This window comes from Lepidothrix coronata, unplaced genomic scaffold (assembly GCF_001604755.1).
Source record: "Lepidothrix coronata isolate B3197 unplaced genomic scaffold, Lepidothrix_coronata-1.0 Scaffold16, whole genome shotgun sequence".
In the NCBI taxonomy this organism is placed as follows: Eukaryota; Metazoa; Chordata; class Aves; order Passeriformes; family Pipridae; genus Lepidothrix; species Lepidothrix coronata.
The window spans coordinates 2,652,265-2,666,627 of record NW_016690196.1 but is presented as its reverse complement, the minus strand read 5'-3'; the positions used below and the strand labels follow the sequence as shown (position 1 = coordinate 2,666,627).

Here is a 14,363-nt window from a genome sequence, read left to right as displayed (position 1 = left end):
ATTCTAATAAAGATTTGTATAATTATAATTTGTCTTCAGAGTTTCATATCTTGAACATGAAGAAAGCATTGATTCATACATTATTGGATTATGTTTGTGATTATTTGGATATGTTTGTGTAGTAAAATACAGGAGACAGTTATGGATATTAATATATCTATATATATCTATATAGATATTAATATATTTATTTACCTGTATAACCTTACCTTTCCTTTTTTGGTATGATGAATGGAGGAATCTCTGCCACAAACTCACTAGGTTATTGTACATGGATGTCCCATCCTCTTTGAAATGGATTTGAAAAATTGTTGATGAACTGCTTTATCTCTTTAACAGGGTTTGTGTAGTTATTGAATGCTAGATAATTGCAAGAATGTTACATTTGTATCCTAAATGTAGTAAGCTTCCTGGCTATGTAACAAAAAATTATGCAATTTATAGATTCTGAATTTTTTTTAATAAATAGGTACATTAATTTTTTCATAATGAGCATTAGATGTACTTTTAGTTACCACTTTTTCTATCTGTTTTTCCTCAACAATATAATTCTTAAATGTGTGGATATATAAAGTAATATTTTTCCTTTGCTGCCTTTTTTTTTCATGATAGTTTTTTTTTATTCATGTTTGCTTTTCATGTTTTTTTTTTTTTTTGTCTGTGGTTTTTTTTAGCAAAATCTTTTCTTTTGTTGTGTGGAAAGAAACTCTGAAAATGTGTCGTGTATACTTGATAATATTTCTGTGGAGTCTTCAGACAGTTTGAAAGAACTGGATTTTCTAGTGATGTATGTGACCTGTGCTTATTGATGCTAAGTAATGACCTCTACCAGTAGCTCTCGCACAAGTGATCTGCTCTGTTCCTCTGCTCCTGGATTCCAAAATGGCAGTTTGCATGTCAGTGGCTCCTGGATGTCACCAAAAGGAATTGGTGAACCAGCTCATGTTGGTAGCTGCTCACCACGAGTACAAATAAATGTATATATATAGATGTATAGCAAGACCAGCAGGGTTGATGATTGCAGGCGCTTACATTTGAGCAGAACAGGTGTGTTCCTCCTGATCAGCCTTTGAAGGCAGCCCTGCTTTGGGCAGGAGGTGGAACATGGTGACTTCTGGAGGTTTCACACAACCTAATTAGTTTTATGATTCTGTGATCTTCTACATCGAGATATGGTGTAAGCATAGTTCCACAGTGCATACTGCCTTCTCCTTGGAGTTACAAGGGGTCATGAGAATGGTTCCCATGAAACTTCTCTGTTAATTTGAGTTGAAAATCTTAAGAAAACTCCCCTTAGACTGGTCTAACTGATACCTGCTTTTTCTCTTTTCCTTTGTTTTCCCAGTTCCTGAATCAGTCATGCTTACAGCTTTAGTTGTTATTGACAAACATATCAGTGAGTCTTAAATTTGGAGGATGGACTAATTCCTGGCTATTGTTATGTAGGTGGTTTATTTATGAATAGCGAACACTAAAACAGCTTTCCATTAGTGCTGAAGTTTTTGTAAAAGACTTTTTTCCCAAATTAAGGTTTTGAAATGCTTTTGTTACAAAATGTAGAGCTGAATGTGTGGCTGTGCTTCACAGTGACTGACTGGAGAGTACTGCAGCTGCATGAAACTTCAGATTTGCTGATTTGACTGCTGGTTTCAGCTGGGTCATAGCACAATGGGGCTGCAGCTCATAATTGCCCCATTTGCTCCAACTAACTGCATCAGAAAGTGTTAGGTGTTTTTTTTTTTGTTTGTTTTGGGTTTTGTTTGTTTTGTTTTCATTTGGGGTTTTTTTGGTGTATTAGTGGACAGTCAATCTACTCTGGTCTGACCTGAAACCTAGATGTTATGGTTTTGATGTCAATGCTAATTTACTTTTTCACTAGTCAGAGGAGAGCAATCCTTGCTGGAAGAAACGGACCAAATTGTGTAACTTATTTTTTGACTGCTGCCTTCATCTGGCAGTAGCAAGGTCGGTGAAAACTTTGTCAAAGACTTCAGTGGTGCAAGAGAAGTGTGTTGCTCAGCAAGGTGATGATATTCTACTATGTAGGTTTTGTCTTTTGGACTCAGCAGTCAGCATTGGAGAAAACACCAGTTCTCATTCCCAGAATAGGTAGTTTTCCTCCTTTCATTTACTTAGTTGTCTCTATCCAGTATTTTTACCTGCAGCTGTCCACTCGTCTAACAAACGTGTTTTCCACTAGAAAATGCTAATGTGTAAATGTTTTTGATGTGTACATTCTGAATATGCTTTTGTAAACAGAAATTTTTCTCATCTTACAAAATGTGCTGGAACAGTTTAAATCCAATAAGCATTTGGAAACTTAATTGGTTTCTTCAAGTCATAGCTATGAGAGTTTTTGTATTTCTTGGTAATTACACAGAATTAGAAAATTGTAAGAGTAGGAGAGATCCAAGACTGAGTAACTCCTTTTTCAAAATACACAAATTCAGTACAAAAATGGTCTTAAGCTGATTTTTTGGTTTATGTCTTTATAAGAATTCCAGTTGAACATTATAAGGATTATAGGATGGTAGGATGCTTTATTCTGCCAATTTGTCTGTTTGCAATTAGTTTACAGTACACTGAATATGTTATTTTAATACTACACAAATTAAATGTAACGATGTACTTAATTTAGGATTTCTTTTTACTTGCCAGCATTCTAAAATATTTGCACTTTTTTTTTTTGTAAACTTAAATTTTTTTTTCAAAGTCAATGTCCCTCTGAAAATAAAAGCACCCTCTAAGGCTATGTAAAAATGCTAATAAATTGATAGTCTGTTTTTATCCTTAGCTAAGGCTCTGATTTTCAGAATAATTTATTCTCAAATATTTTACGGAGTCCAAGTCTCAGTGGGTTTTTTTTTTCCCATATGTATTTTTTTAGTATGTGGTGGCACTATTAAGAATATAATAATTTCACTCTAAAATAGAGTTGTAGCATGTTCTTTTAGTGTCTTAAAACAACTGTTTTGGCATTATCTAGCTGATGTTAATCTGTTTCATATTTTCAGAGGATATGTACTTTGGTTGGAGTTATGTGTTTATATATACTTAGTTTTAGCAGATGACTGCACATTTATTGATTTTGGCAATATTATTAATTGTTCAGGAGACTTTTGTCCCCAAATTCCTTAGTTCCTCAGACAGACATAAAACATCTGTTTGTAATTCTGTCTTAAACACTGCCAACACAAATTAGTCTTGGAAACTCACTTAATATTTTAGCTTAAAATGTTCACAAACGTTTTCAAGGTTCATGAATTTTACAAGAACAATTAATACCAAATATGCTCTAATCCAGATTTCCACCCAAGTTTCTTAAAAGTCTTTGCAAATATGAACCTTGCAGTTTCCCTTTCCCTTCAGATAGGCTAAGGAATTCTGCTGTCTCTCACTGGGTTGAGACACTGCTGCTGTTCACCTAACCCATAGTTTAGGACAAGGAATGCGGAAAAATAATTTAAGAATATTGTGTGTCTGGTTGATCCATCAGTCCTTACCTTATCATGTTTGAGTTTCTGTTTTGTTTTGTTCTTTGGCTTTTTTTTTTGGTCCAAAACCTGAACTTGTAGGTTGTTTGTTTGCTTTTGTTTGTTGTTGTTTTTGTTTGTTTATTTGTTTGTTTGTTTGTTTTGTTAGGGTTGTCAGAGCCTAAGAATTTGAGAGTGTTTTGTGTGGTTTGTTTTTTTTTCTTTTCAATCTCCTGTGCAAGGGCTCATCTTCAACAGTGCAAAGATCTCATATCATGCTGGGAACTTTTTATTAAATTAGGTGAAAAAGTAGCCTTATGTGAAGTGCAAACACATGGTCCTGATGCAACAAATGTTCTATGTCTGTGTCTTCTATATAACCTCCCAATTTAATGTATCTTAGTTTGGAAACACCTGGCATACATCTGTCTGTCTATCTAACATAAAGGAAAGCTTTTCAGGTTTTGTGACAGTTTCTGTTGTGAAGAAATTAGAAATTTCTACAAAATGTGAAACTAACCCATTTTATTATTTGTCACATAACCAGCATGTACTTGGCCTGACTTTGGTAACACTAGTGCACAGCAGAGGAGATGCCATGACTCAACCCGGCTGGGTGAGGTTTTTCCAGAACAGCTGAAATACCAATGTAATAGCAGACTGTAAATTCAATCTGCTTTTAAGAAGAAAATAAGAATTATTTTGAAGTAAGAACACAGCTTAATTAAAATAGGTAATTTTTCTAATTGACAGCCCTGAACAAACATAGGTTCTTTAAACATAACCTTTTCACCACCCTGTTCATCAGCCTATGATATGAAAGCCATCATACCAGAAGAATATGCACTACATGTCATTTTCAAAATAGAATTTACTTTTAAGATAAATAACCCAAATCAGTGTGGATCATCTAGAGGTTAGATTTCTGATTTGAAATCTAAGTGGTTCCTTGACTGAATAGAATTTTGTTTCATGTTTGCAGCTGTGAAGAAATCTCGCCATCTTTAAAGCTGAATTTTGCCATGGTAATAGGAGCTGCATTGTGGTGGGTTAAAGATTTTTTTCACCTTTTTGTTATTAATTTTATCCTTCCTGTATTAAAATGTTTTTATAATTTTTGTTTTGCATTAACACTTATAAATGCAAAAGTGCTTGTATTCTTCAGGAAAATATTTTAGTAGTGGAACTCTTTTGTAGTTGATAGAGCTGTGTTCCCTTTGCCACATCTCAGTGAACCCAACTGATCTCTTTTTTAGATGGTGTATTCTGGTTTTGAGGAGTCCACCAGAAGGAGAAGTGGAGTCTCTTCATGTAGAGTTCTTTCAGCTAAAATTGTAGGTGTAATTTGGGTCCTTTTAACTGTTTTAATAAAATATGTGAAATTAATCAGAGGCTTCGATCCACTTACTAGTTAGGAATAACCCCAGTCTAAGCAAACAGAGGAGCCAGTCTCTTGATTAAAATGAAACAAAAGAAAAATCCCTAAACTCAAAACTACACCTGAATCTCCTACTCTTTATATTGACAATTTCAGTTTTGCTTTTTTTGGTCACACCTTAAAAAATTAGCTACTTCGGCGAGTATTTCCTGCACAGCCTGAGGAACCAGAAGTCGGGTGTTTGCCTCTGCAAGTCTCCTGGTCTTTCAGCTGTCCTGTGGAGGACTTCTGCACTTCTGATGTACAGCTAACACACATTGATGGTTTCATAACAAATACTCAAATCAGTTTTAGCTTAAGGACCTATTGCCATCATGAAACAACAGTGGGGACTTAACATAAGCTACTTAAAGTTGTTGGCATGCTGTAATGCTTTTGAGTGAAGCACGCACAGTAGAAGGACGCCTGGCTCTCCCTCCATTTATAAAGGCAGAATAACCAATTTGGATGTGAAGTTTGACTGGAACCCAGAATTCAAGCCATAAAATAAGCTAAATGTGGGGTTTATGTAGATCATTCTGATACTGTACTGGCCTTTCTAATGTGAATGAACCACCTGTGTGTACCAACAGAGCTGGCAAGGGGGGCAGGTGCCCAAGGTAGTGAGGAACCTCTTCTGAGTTTCATTATGTTACTGCAGGAGTGTGGTGCACGTTCAGGAAAGGTGAGGAATGAGAGTGTAATGTTTTTGGGAGACACTGGAGGAAATAGCAAATATGAGATGAAAAATTCTGAATAGCAATAAAATGCCAGTAGAGATTGTATATATATGGATAAGAATATATACACACTTGAAAAAATCTTTTTATTTTGCAGTCTTGATGAAAGTGAAGTTTTTATAAAACAGTGGGGTTGTGATGGATCATTTCTCCTTAAAAGGCTTTTTCAGCTCATTGATTTGAGGCATGGTTGACTTCAGAAATTACCAGAGGCTCATGTTTCTCAAACGTGTACTGCAAGCATTTCTTCTATTCTGCAAAGCAGAACATTGCTGTTGATTATTTAACTTTTACTGATATCGATAAAGCCATATCATCACTGACATACATTACCAAAACTCTAGCTCTCTCCCAGCAATTGCCTATCACAATAAACCTTCGCTTTGCTCCTTTGCAAATAAGGAATAACATATTTCTCATTTTCTTGTACTGTGCTCTGCAAAGTCTCAGTCCATGGTTGTTCAACTGAAACAAATAATCTGATTTCACTCTTGACCCATTGCTAAAGCTGTGATATCATGATTAAAGGCCCATGTTTCTTGGCCATGGAGAAAATGAGATTTAACTGAAGACTTATAGTGATGTAAAAATAATATTTTCTGGAACATAAAAAACAATTTTAACTAGATAATTGTGCAAAATCCATGACCAATCCATATAAATTTATGATTCTCCTTATTAGTTTAAACCTCCTTGCTGTGTCTATCCCTCTTTGAAGCTTCTTCAATACCAATGGCAATTTCTGAAATGGAAATGTGTGCACTGTTGTATTATGATTGGGACAAATCAGCAGGAAAGTAGATGACAGTCTCTTATCTTATGAAAGATATTATGGCTTGACAGCTCCTCTTCTTTTAACATTTGCTATGGAATGTTGTAAGAGAAACATGAGAACCAATAGCTAAGAGTAGGGAAGCATGTTGTATGTTGAAATTCCCATGACTTAATTAATAAATCAATTTCTTAATTAAAATATTAGCTTTAGATTTTTAAAAAACACTTGGTTATTTCTCATGTTAATGCAACATCATTGTTATATTGCTTGATAAACTGAGCTAGAAATGGAGAAGTTTTCACTTAAGATGTGGGAATTTTTAATAAAAAATTAAGATTGAACAAAAGTAGTTCAAGTTTTATCTCCATTTTTACAGTTCCACCACAAGGTATTCAATTTTTTTTTTGTGGTATTATCTGTGCTTCCTCTCTAAAATAGCGAGTAGTGTCGGGGAGACATTAAATTGTTTGGACACTTCCTTAATTTGAATAAGTATCTTTTATGAAGGTATTGACTATAGTTAGAAATGCAACAATACTAATAGCAGAACCATTTTGTGAGAGAGGGCTGCCATTTACAGGCATGCCTAAGCATGTGCATTTTTTCAAGCATGTCAGTTAGTGCTATGGAAATTTTCAGGATTACTCCTAGGGTTAGATGTCTTCCTGGTCAAAATGTTAATTCTTCAGCAGGAGAGCTTGTTCTGAAGCTAGTGATGACATGGAGTCACAAAATACACTTCTGAATCAGGCCAATTTCTTTAAAAAGACCTTTCTGCTGCAAGTGGACAAATTTGAGAACCTTGAAGGGTGTATAGGTTTTGCTTACTTACTAATAGATATGTAGGGTGGTAAGTAGTCTGAGGCAAACTAAAACTACCGCTCTCAGCTGTTAAATTATAATTACCTTTTTTCTGAAAATGCAGAGCTGTCACTATAACTAAAGAGGCACTTGTGACTTTTTTTTTTTTTGCTTCACTACTAAAAAAAAGGAAAAGAGAAACTTGGATTACTGCTCTTTGAAACTGAAGAAACATCTATTACACTTTTAGCCATCAGATGTCACCAGAGTACAGAGAGTAAGTATTAGTGATGTGGAACTGATTTATGACTTCCCTTGGCTGTTTATTTTGGAGTGGGAAGGCTCTGGTCCTGTGGAGGCTTTTTCAGATCAGCAGTCACAGCACCTTGGCTGGCTTCACCATGTCTGTGACTCTTAAATTTAGAATATTGAGCAAGAAATGTGTTTGGGACCTTGTCCTGCTTCTGTAGGCGCATTGACACCAGCAAAATGTGGGAGGAAGCAAACAAGAGGTGAACAAATATGGCCACACACTTCAGCCTTGGTATTTGCATGCCTGTTCCAGTGGCATACTTGGCAGAGTCCTTGAAAGCAACTTGTGTCTGCACTGCACACAGAGCAATGGGACTGCTTATTAGCTCACGTACTCTCATTTGCTTTCCGCCGTTTGGGTGGTGCTCTGCCAGAGGCCCTTGGCTCTTTGAGATGCTTGAGTGCTTACTGCTGCCTTGGGCAGCACCATGCCCTGCCTTGTGCTTTCCTGCAGGCACTCTGCCTGTGGTGCCTGAGCTGAGTACTGAGTTTGGGCGTGTTTGCAGCAGTTTCAGTGCAAACGGGTTAATTAAACATTACAAAGATCTTTGAGAACAAGATGGAGACTCTGGTGAATCATTAAGGACTTTATGCTTTGAGCTGTGAAAAGTTTTGTGACTACATTTTTTAATAGATTTCTTTCAGGCAGTCTGGCACTATAGATGGACTTTAGGTCAGTTCTAACATCTTCAATGTTTAGCTATTATATGCTTAGTCCTGCTTGAAGATCTTTCTTTCCATTACTAATGGTTTAAAGCAGCTGTAATGAAAATAACAATTTTGTTTTAACCGCCTTATAGGAGTCAATAATAAATATTATATGTATATTCTGCATTTTCTGAATAATTTCTATGTAGCATTGCTATTCCTGTGCTAGTATGAAATACCTTCCCAAGAGGAACAATTACAGCAAAAAACCATCCTGCTCTGGAGGGCTGGATGGAGGCAGGAAACAGAGTTATTGATGTCAAGAACATTTTCACATTCTTCCTATACAAAAGTCTTCAGCGGGATTTTACGAGCATCTAGTTCATGCAAGCTAGCCGAAGTGTTCTTGTCAAGACCTCATGATATCAGATTACACCTGAGCAAAGGGGAAATAAGCTGTTTCTCTGAGTTCTGTGCCAGTATATTCATGAATCGGTTTCTCTATGGCCTCAGCCCTTTCTGCTGTTTGATAGAAACACATTTTTCCTGTGTTTTACTCCCGTTTTCTAGTTTTGTAGGTTTTTCATCTTATAAGTAAGCATAACTGACTATTCTATCCCAGTCACCTGCATTTGAATCTTACCTGAGTGTGATCTGACCATAAGGGCTGAGCAGGTTGAAAATGAGAAGTTCACTTGATGTATATCCTTTCCCAATTCTAAATCTACAGGGCAAAATGTACTGCAATTTATTTTGAGCCCATCTCTATTACTATTCTGTCCAAGTTTGTTGCCTGAAATATTTTATTTTTTGTTCATCACTTTCCAAATACGTTCCATAGGGAATGAAAGGACTTTTGGGTGCAGATGTTCATATTTGGAAAAAAGAAAAGCAAGTAAATAGGTATTGCAGGACCTCTTAAAAAATGTGTATGCTAAAAATATGAATATGGTAAAGAAGGGAAGGAGCTAAGAAAGAAAAAAGCTAATGAAAATATTCTTCTCTGAGAGGGTCAGAGGAGCTTGTATTTCACTGAAAATCATGCATGCATATGATCCAGGGGGTAATACTAGCAGGATGTAAATATTTACATCAGTATGGTATTTTAGAGTAACAGCTTTGTTTTGGTGGAATGTTGACCTATGGGTTGAAGAAAAAGCTACTTGCACATGCAGCAGATTAATGAACAAATTTATCATTTTTATAGGGAAAAGTGAAAGATGGGATGTTTTGTTATACTTGGCTTTGCTGGATTTTAACCACATGTTCCAGAAATGAGCGTTTAAAAATATTGCCTGTAGCTTTTTTTTTTTACAACTTTCTAAGTTATAGATATGACCTTTTCATATTGTGAAATATAATCTGGTCTTCCTCAGTGTTTGGCTTTCTTCTTTGATTAAAATCCCAAGGTGAAATGAATGTACTGGGTGACTGAAAATAATCTGTTTAAGCCTGAAATTGCTGGAGGCATGTTGGTGTGCCCACTGCAGGCAAACACTGGAGATGGTCTTGATTTGAGGGAAATTGTGTCAAAGTAGCTTTGCAGGGCAAGTAGATGCTGGAGACAATTTGTAGTAGTTACCTGATGTTCTTGGAGCAAACTTCTGCTGTGTTTCTGCTTCAGTGCTCTCAGTGGGGAACAGTTGTGAGTTTGGTTGGGGGGGATAATTGCAGTATTTTCACACAACCATTCATTTCAGTTGTGATGGTGTTTATTCTGTTCATCATGCATGTTGATAGTGTCGTGTCTGGGTGTCATGTGTGGGTACATATACACACAATTATAAATGAAAAAGGTATTTTATTCCAAAGCTAGTCGGTCTTCTAGAACAAAAAAAATCACTGTTTTGGGAGATGCTGAGTGCTTCTCCCGAACAAGTTAAAGAGCCTCGTACTCAGAAATTACTTCTGAGGTAAATTTTCTTTTGGTTTTCAGTAAAGAGATTATCTTATATTTCCTTGCATAGATTAGGATAAGGAGTAAATGTTGACTGAAGAAGTAGAATTCACAGGTAAGATTAAATTTCATGCCTGTTTGAGGGCCATATTTTTAAGTATTTCTTGTAAGTTCCATAACAAATTTTATTGGAAAGCACTGCATCTGAAGCTTTTTATTATTTACCAGCTTGTATAATTCTGTTATTGGTTGTATCAGAATAAATACTACACTTTTAGTGGCTCTATTTTCGGAAAATCAATGGAGTGGGTTTTTTTTTTCCCCAGTTTAACCATGGGAGCATCATCTCTTTTTGGCTTTAGATAACTTTTCAGTTTCAGCAAGGAATCTTCCACCATTCTGTGAATGTTGGATATTTTAAAAAAATCGATCTTTTTCAAAATAGTGCAAAGAAGTTTTGAAAAATATTTTCTTACCAGAATTCAGCAATACTTAAATCACTGAGTGAACGCAAAGACCAGATTCTACATAGAAATAAATGAAAATCTACCCATTGGATGCCTTTTTGTTGTTTTTTACAGCCTTAGCTTTGGCTCCTGCAACCTCCAAAAGAAGAAAAAGCTAAAATTCCAGTATAAGTTGTCAGATCATACTGCAATGAGGAAATGACTGTAGATCCTTGCAAGTTTTTATTTAGAAAATGTTTTTCACAATTAGCAGACAAGATATTTCTCAGAAGAAAAATCAAGACACAGAAAAGAATGATGGGAAATATATGTAACACACAAGACCAGAGAAAAAATAAGATACAGAACCTCATGTCAGCTGAAGTCATATGACTCATACACCTGTTGAGTGTATATTCTAAAACCAAGTATGGACAATACATTTGTAAAAAATATTTGTAAGATTTGAACAGAACTGATACCCATTTAAGCAGAAGGATCATTTCTCTCCTCGTCTGTTTGAATTCTGATTTTTCCTTGTAGAATGTATGCAGAAATGTTTTGGGGGTTAAATATATGGCTCAGTGTAACAAGAATTACAGAAAACAGCAGCGAATGTGGGCATTCAGGATGACATGTAAGACTTCAGAAGCCAAGATTTAAGTTATGTGAAGTCATCCCGAATGCCTAAATTTTTATTTCTGTGAGTAGGTGGTGTGCTTTGGAGTAGAAATTGCCTTAACTAAGCTGTTATCACAGGGTAGGTCCTTTGGTTATTCACATTTTCTCCCCCCCCTTTTTTTTTTTAACCTCAACAGTGCAATATCTCTTCTATGTTGAAGTATGAAGTAGATGATCATTATATCTGGAAATAAAGTAGGTGTGTTTTCCTTATATAGAAATTCTTAGTTCTTGCTTAAATAAGTGACTCTGATAATTAATGATTAGCTGTAGTTGCTATCTTTTAACTCTAGTTTTTTGTCATTCTTACTACGTCCCAGAAAGCTATTTCTTCCCAGTGCTGCTGTTAGGTTAAAAAAGATTAATTCATATACTTCACATAATGAAGCATGCAAGTGGACAACATGTGAGATTTTTTCATGACTTTTAGGAACACAGAGTTCTTACGTGGTTTGCTCATATTCGCCCAGATCCAATGTGGGACCTGAGAGCAGTGTGCACAATAACCTTAGGGCAGAAAACCCTGTCAGCCTTATTTCAGAGGCTGTGGGCCTTGGGGCTTATGAAAGATGGCTTCTCCTCTGCCAACTCATGCTCAATTGCAGAGCAGATCGAGGGCCCTGGCAAAGGAGAAGGGGGGAAGCCATGAGCCTGCCAAGCTGCCCCAAGTGGGCTCCCAGGGCACCAGAGGTGCTGGGAACCCTGGCTGTGGGCATGGTTATCTGGCTGCAGAGAGTTGTTGCTTGCCAAGGGCTTGGATTTGGGATGTTGCAGAGGCGTGTGCCCTGGGGTTTTTGCCGCCTGGCCCTCAGCACTGTTCGTCCTTGTCCCCAACAGTGCCTGGTGCCCATGTGGGTCAACTGGGGGCCAACTGTGTCGCTGCACCACACTATTTTTCTACTGGAAGAGAGATGAGGAAAGAAAGTTGTAATTGCATTTAACATAACCCCTCTGCTCTGAAATCTGCCAAATGTAAAATGGCTCTTTGCTGTTCACAACTTTATTTTTATTATTAGAAAATAGAAGCATATTAGATAAAATAATGAATGACTTGTTTGCTTATTGTAAGTATTGATTGCTTTCACCTTGTGACAGGTCTCGAATGCACATACTCGAGAAAATCCAGGTAGACTTTATGCCCTTGACAGGTTTGACTGAATTACAAAGGTCTAAGAATTTGTTCAGAAAATTAGTTCACTATGATACACATCTGAAAGAACTGCTCTTTTGTTACATGTATTATTAGCTGAAAAATAATATCAACAAAAATGCATTAGGGTATTTGTGTGAGATAGTCCTTTTTTCCTGCAAGCTGTGGAAACAGAAGTGTGAATAAACTACATAGAAAGGTGTGTTGAATGCAATCTGATAATCAAATGTTCTGTTATATCTGACACTTATCTTGTGAGTAGGGCTGAAAGTCAAGTGTCTGCAATCAGCACAGAATTGTAGATGCATATTTCCATTATAAATTAAGTAGTCTAATTTTATTTGGTTGGCTTTTGTTGTGGTATTTTAAAATATATTAATCCACTTCCTAGCAAGCAGAAGTATTTTGTGTTGTTTTTATAAGGGCTGATATTTTTTAAGTTGTGAGAGTGCAGGTGTGGCTCTGATAGGGCCTGAAGGTCCAGACAAACCCTTGTCAACCTTTTCACTCTGTGATTCAGACTTGGCACCTTCTTCTTAAGTTTTTAAATGTGTTAAAAAACAAAAGGTGAAACTATATTGCTGGGGAGGGTGTGCCTACTAGGGCACTTCCAGTTGAGCTGTCTTACTAGTTTTTTTCCTGTCTCAGATTTTTCTTTTGTCTCCTCTCCATATCAGTCCCTTGGGAATTCCTCTACCCACCTCTACATTCATGTTTGGTTTTTGCCTTCTTGGTACACACTGTGAGAGCTAATTCTATGAATGGTGTTTCTAGACAGTAATGATGAAAATATTTAGTAATATCCAAATTCCTGAGGGTACAGATTCTCAACCTGACTGTAACGCCACGCTAACCTGACTGCTAACACCACACTAGAGGGTAACTGACAACCTGCTTACTTTATTCATGTGAGTTTTGATTTCTTTTTTTTTTGGTGGTTGTGGTTTTGTTTGTATGTGTGTTTGTTTTGTTTTTTTTTTTTTTTAAGTACAGGCTAAGATCCTCAGTTGTGCTTGTCATTTCATAAGGGATTGTGGTGATTTGGAAAATCTTGTTTACACTGTATTGGAAAAGTAATAAGTTATTTTCAATTGCTGCATCTTCCTTTCCTTTTATATTGCAGCAGAAACTTTTCCAGAGATTAAAGTATTAGGTCAAATTTTGTGCACTTTCTCATCCATAAAATTAGTCACATTAGGTGAGATGCAGTAGATAACTTGTGAGGAACCTGACACTATCTTCAGATGAAGTTTACAGGTAATAAGAAATGCATGGAAGTATTTAACAGTGACTTTAAAGTTCTTTTAATAAAGCTTATGACATAAAAATATTGAGAAGGACAGGAATAAACTAGGGACATTGTCTCACTTCTTAAAATGTTCTAAAATACACAGGCCCTCTATGTATGAATACATGAATCTGAATATAAAGAATTTGAGAATCAGTGTTTTAGATCATGCTGTTTCTACATTCAAAATGTCATGTAGCAAGATTCATAAATGTTATAAATCCAAAGGAGCTTTTTTAGTCCAGGAAGGGGGAGAAGGATTGGAAGGGAAAGCAATGATTTCATTAGTAGCTTTACTGTTCAGCTCTCTGACAGGCATTCTACATCTGCCTGTCATTCAAAGAAGCCACAAAGATGAATGGATAATTCATTCATTATATGACACCAGGAGGGAGTCAGCTTATTCAGATAATCTGATTGATAGTGTCAGTTTGACAAAAAATTAAGTGATGATCCTTAGATTTCTGTGTATGCATGTGTTTGTTACTGCAGCATCATTAACCCTTAGGGACAAAGAACATGAAGGAAATAATCCTGTAAAGTATTGAAAGTTCTGTGGTTGCTGAAGGAGTTTGGTGCTTTTTGGTGACGTCTACTAATTGTTTTACAAAACCAAGACTGAATATTTGTTGGTGACTTAACACCGATGATTCCAGTAAGTCCTGGCATCTCTTGGAAAAATACCATGAGATATATCAAGCAAGGTATGCTTGCAGTATATTAAGGTTATTAGAT

The 14,363-nt window shown here is 36.2% G+C and overlaps 1 protein-coding gene across 2 annotated transcripts in view; it reads left to right on the top strand.

Moving 5' to 3' along the window:
• SMYD3 (SET and MYND domain containing 3) overlaps positions 1–14,363 on the top strand; it is a 399,482-nt gene that overhangs the window by 29,296 nt on the left and 355,823 nt on the right. Inside the window, exon 1 of one of the 2 annotated variants that reach the window (XM_017806574.1) lies at positions 7,449–7,483. The exons of the other annotated variant lie outside the window; for it this stretch is intronic. Coding sequence (XP_017662063.1) covers positions 7,464–7,483 — 20 coding nt within the window. The 5' untranslated portion in view covers positions 7,449–7,463. Of the gene's footprint in view, positions 1–7,448; positions 7,484–14,363 lie in introns of those variants that run through there. 2 annotated transcript variants of the gene reach the window in all.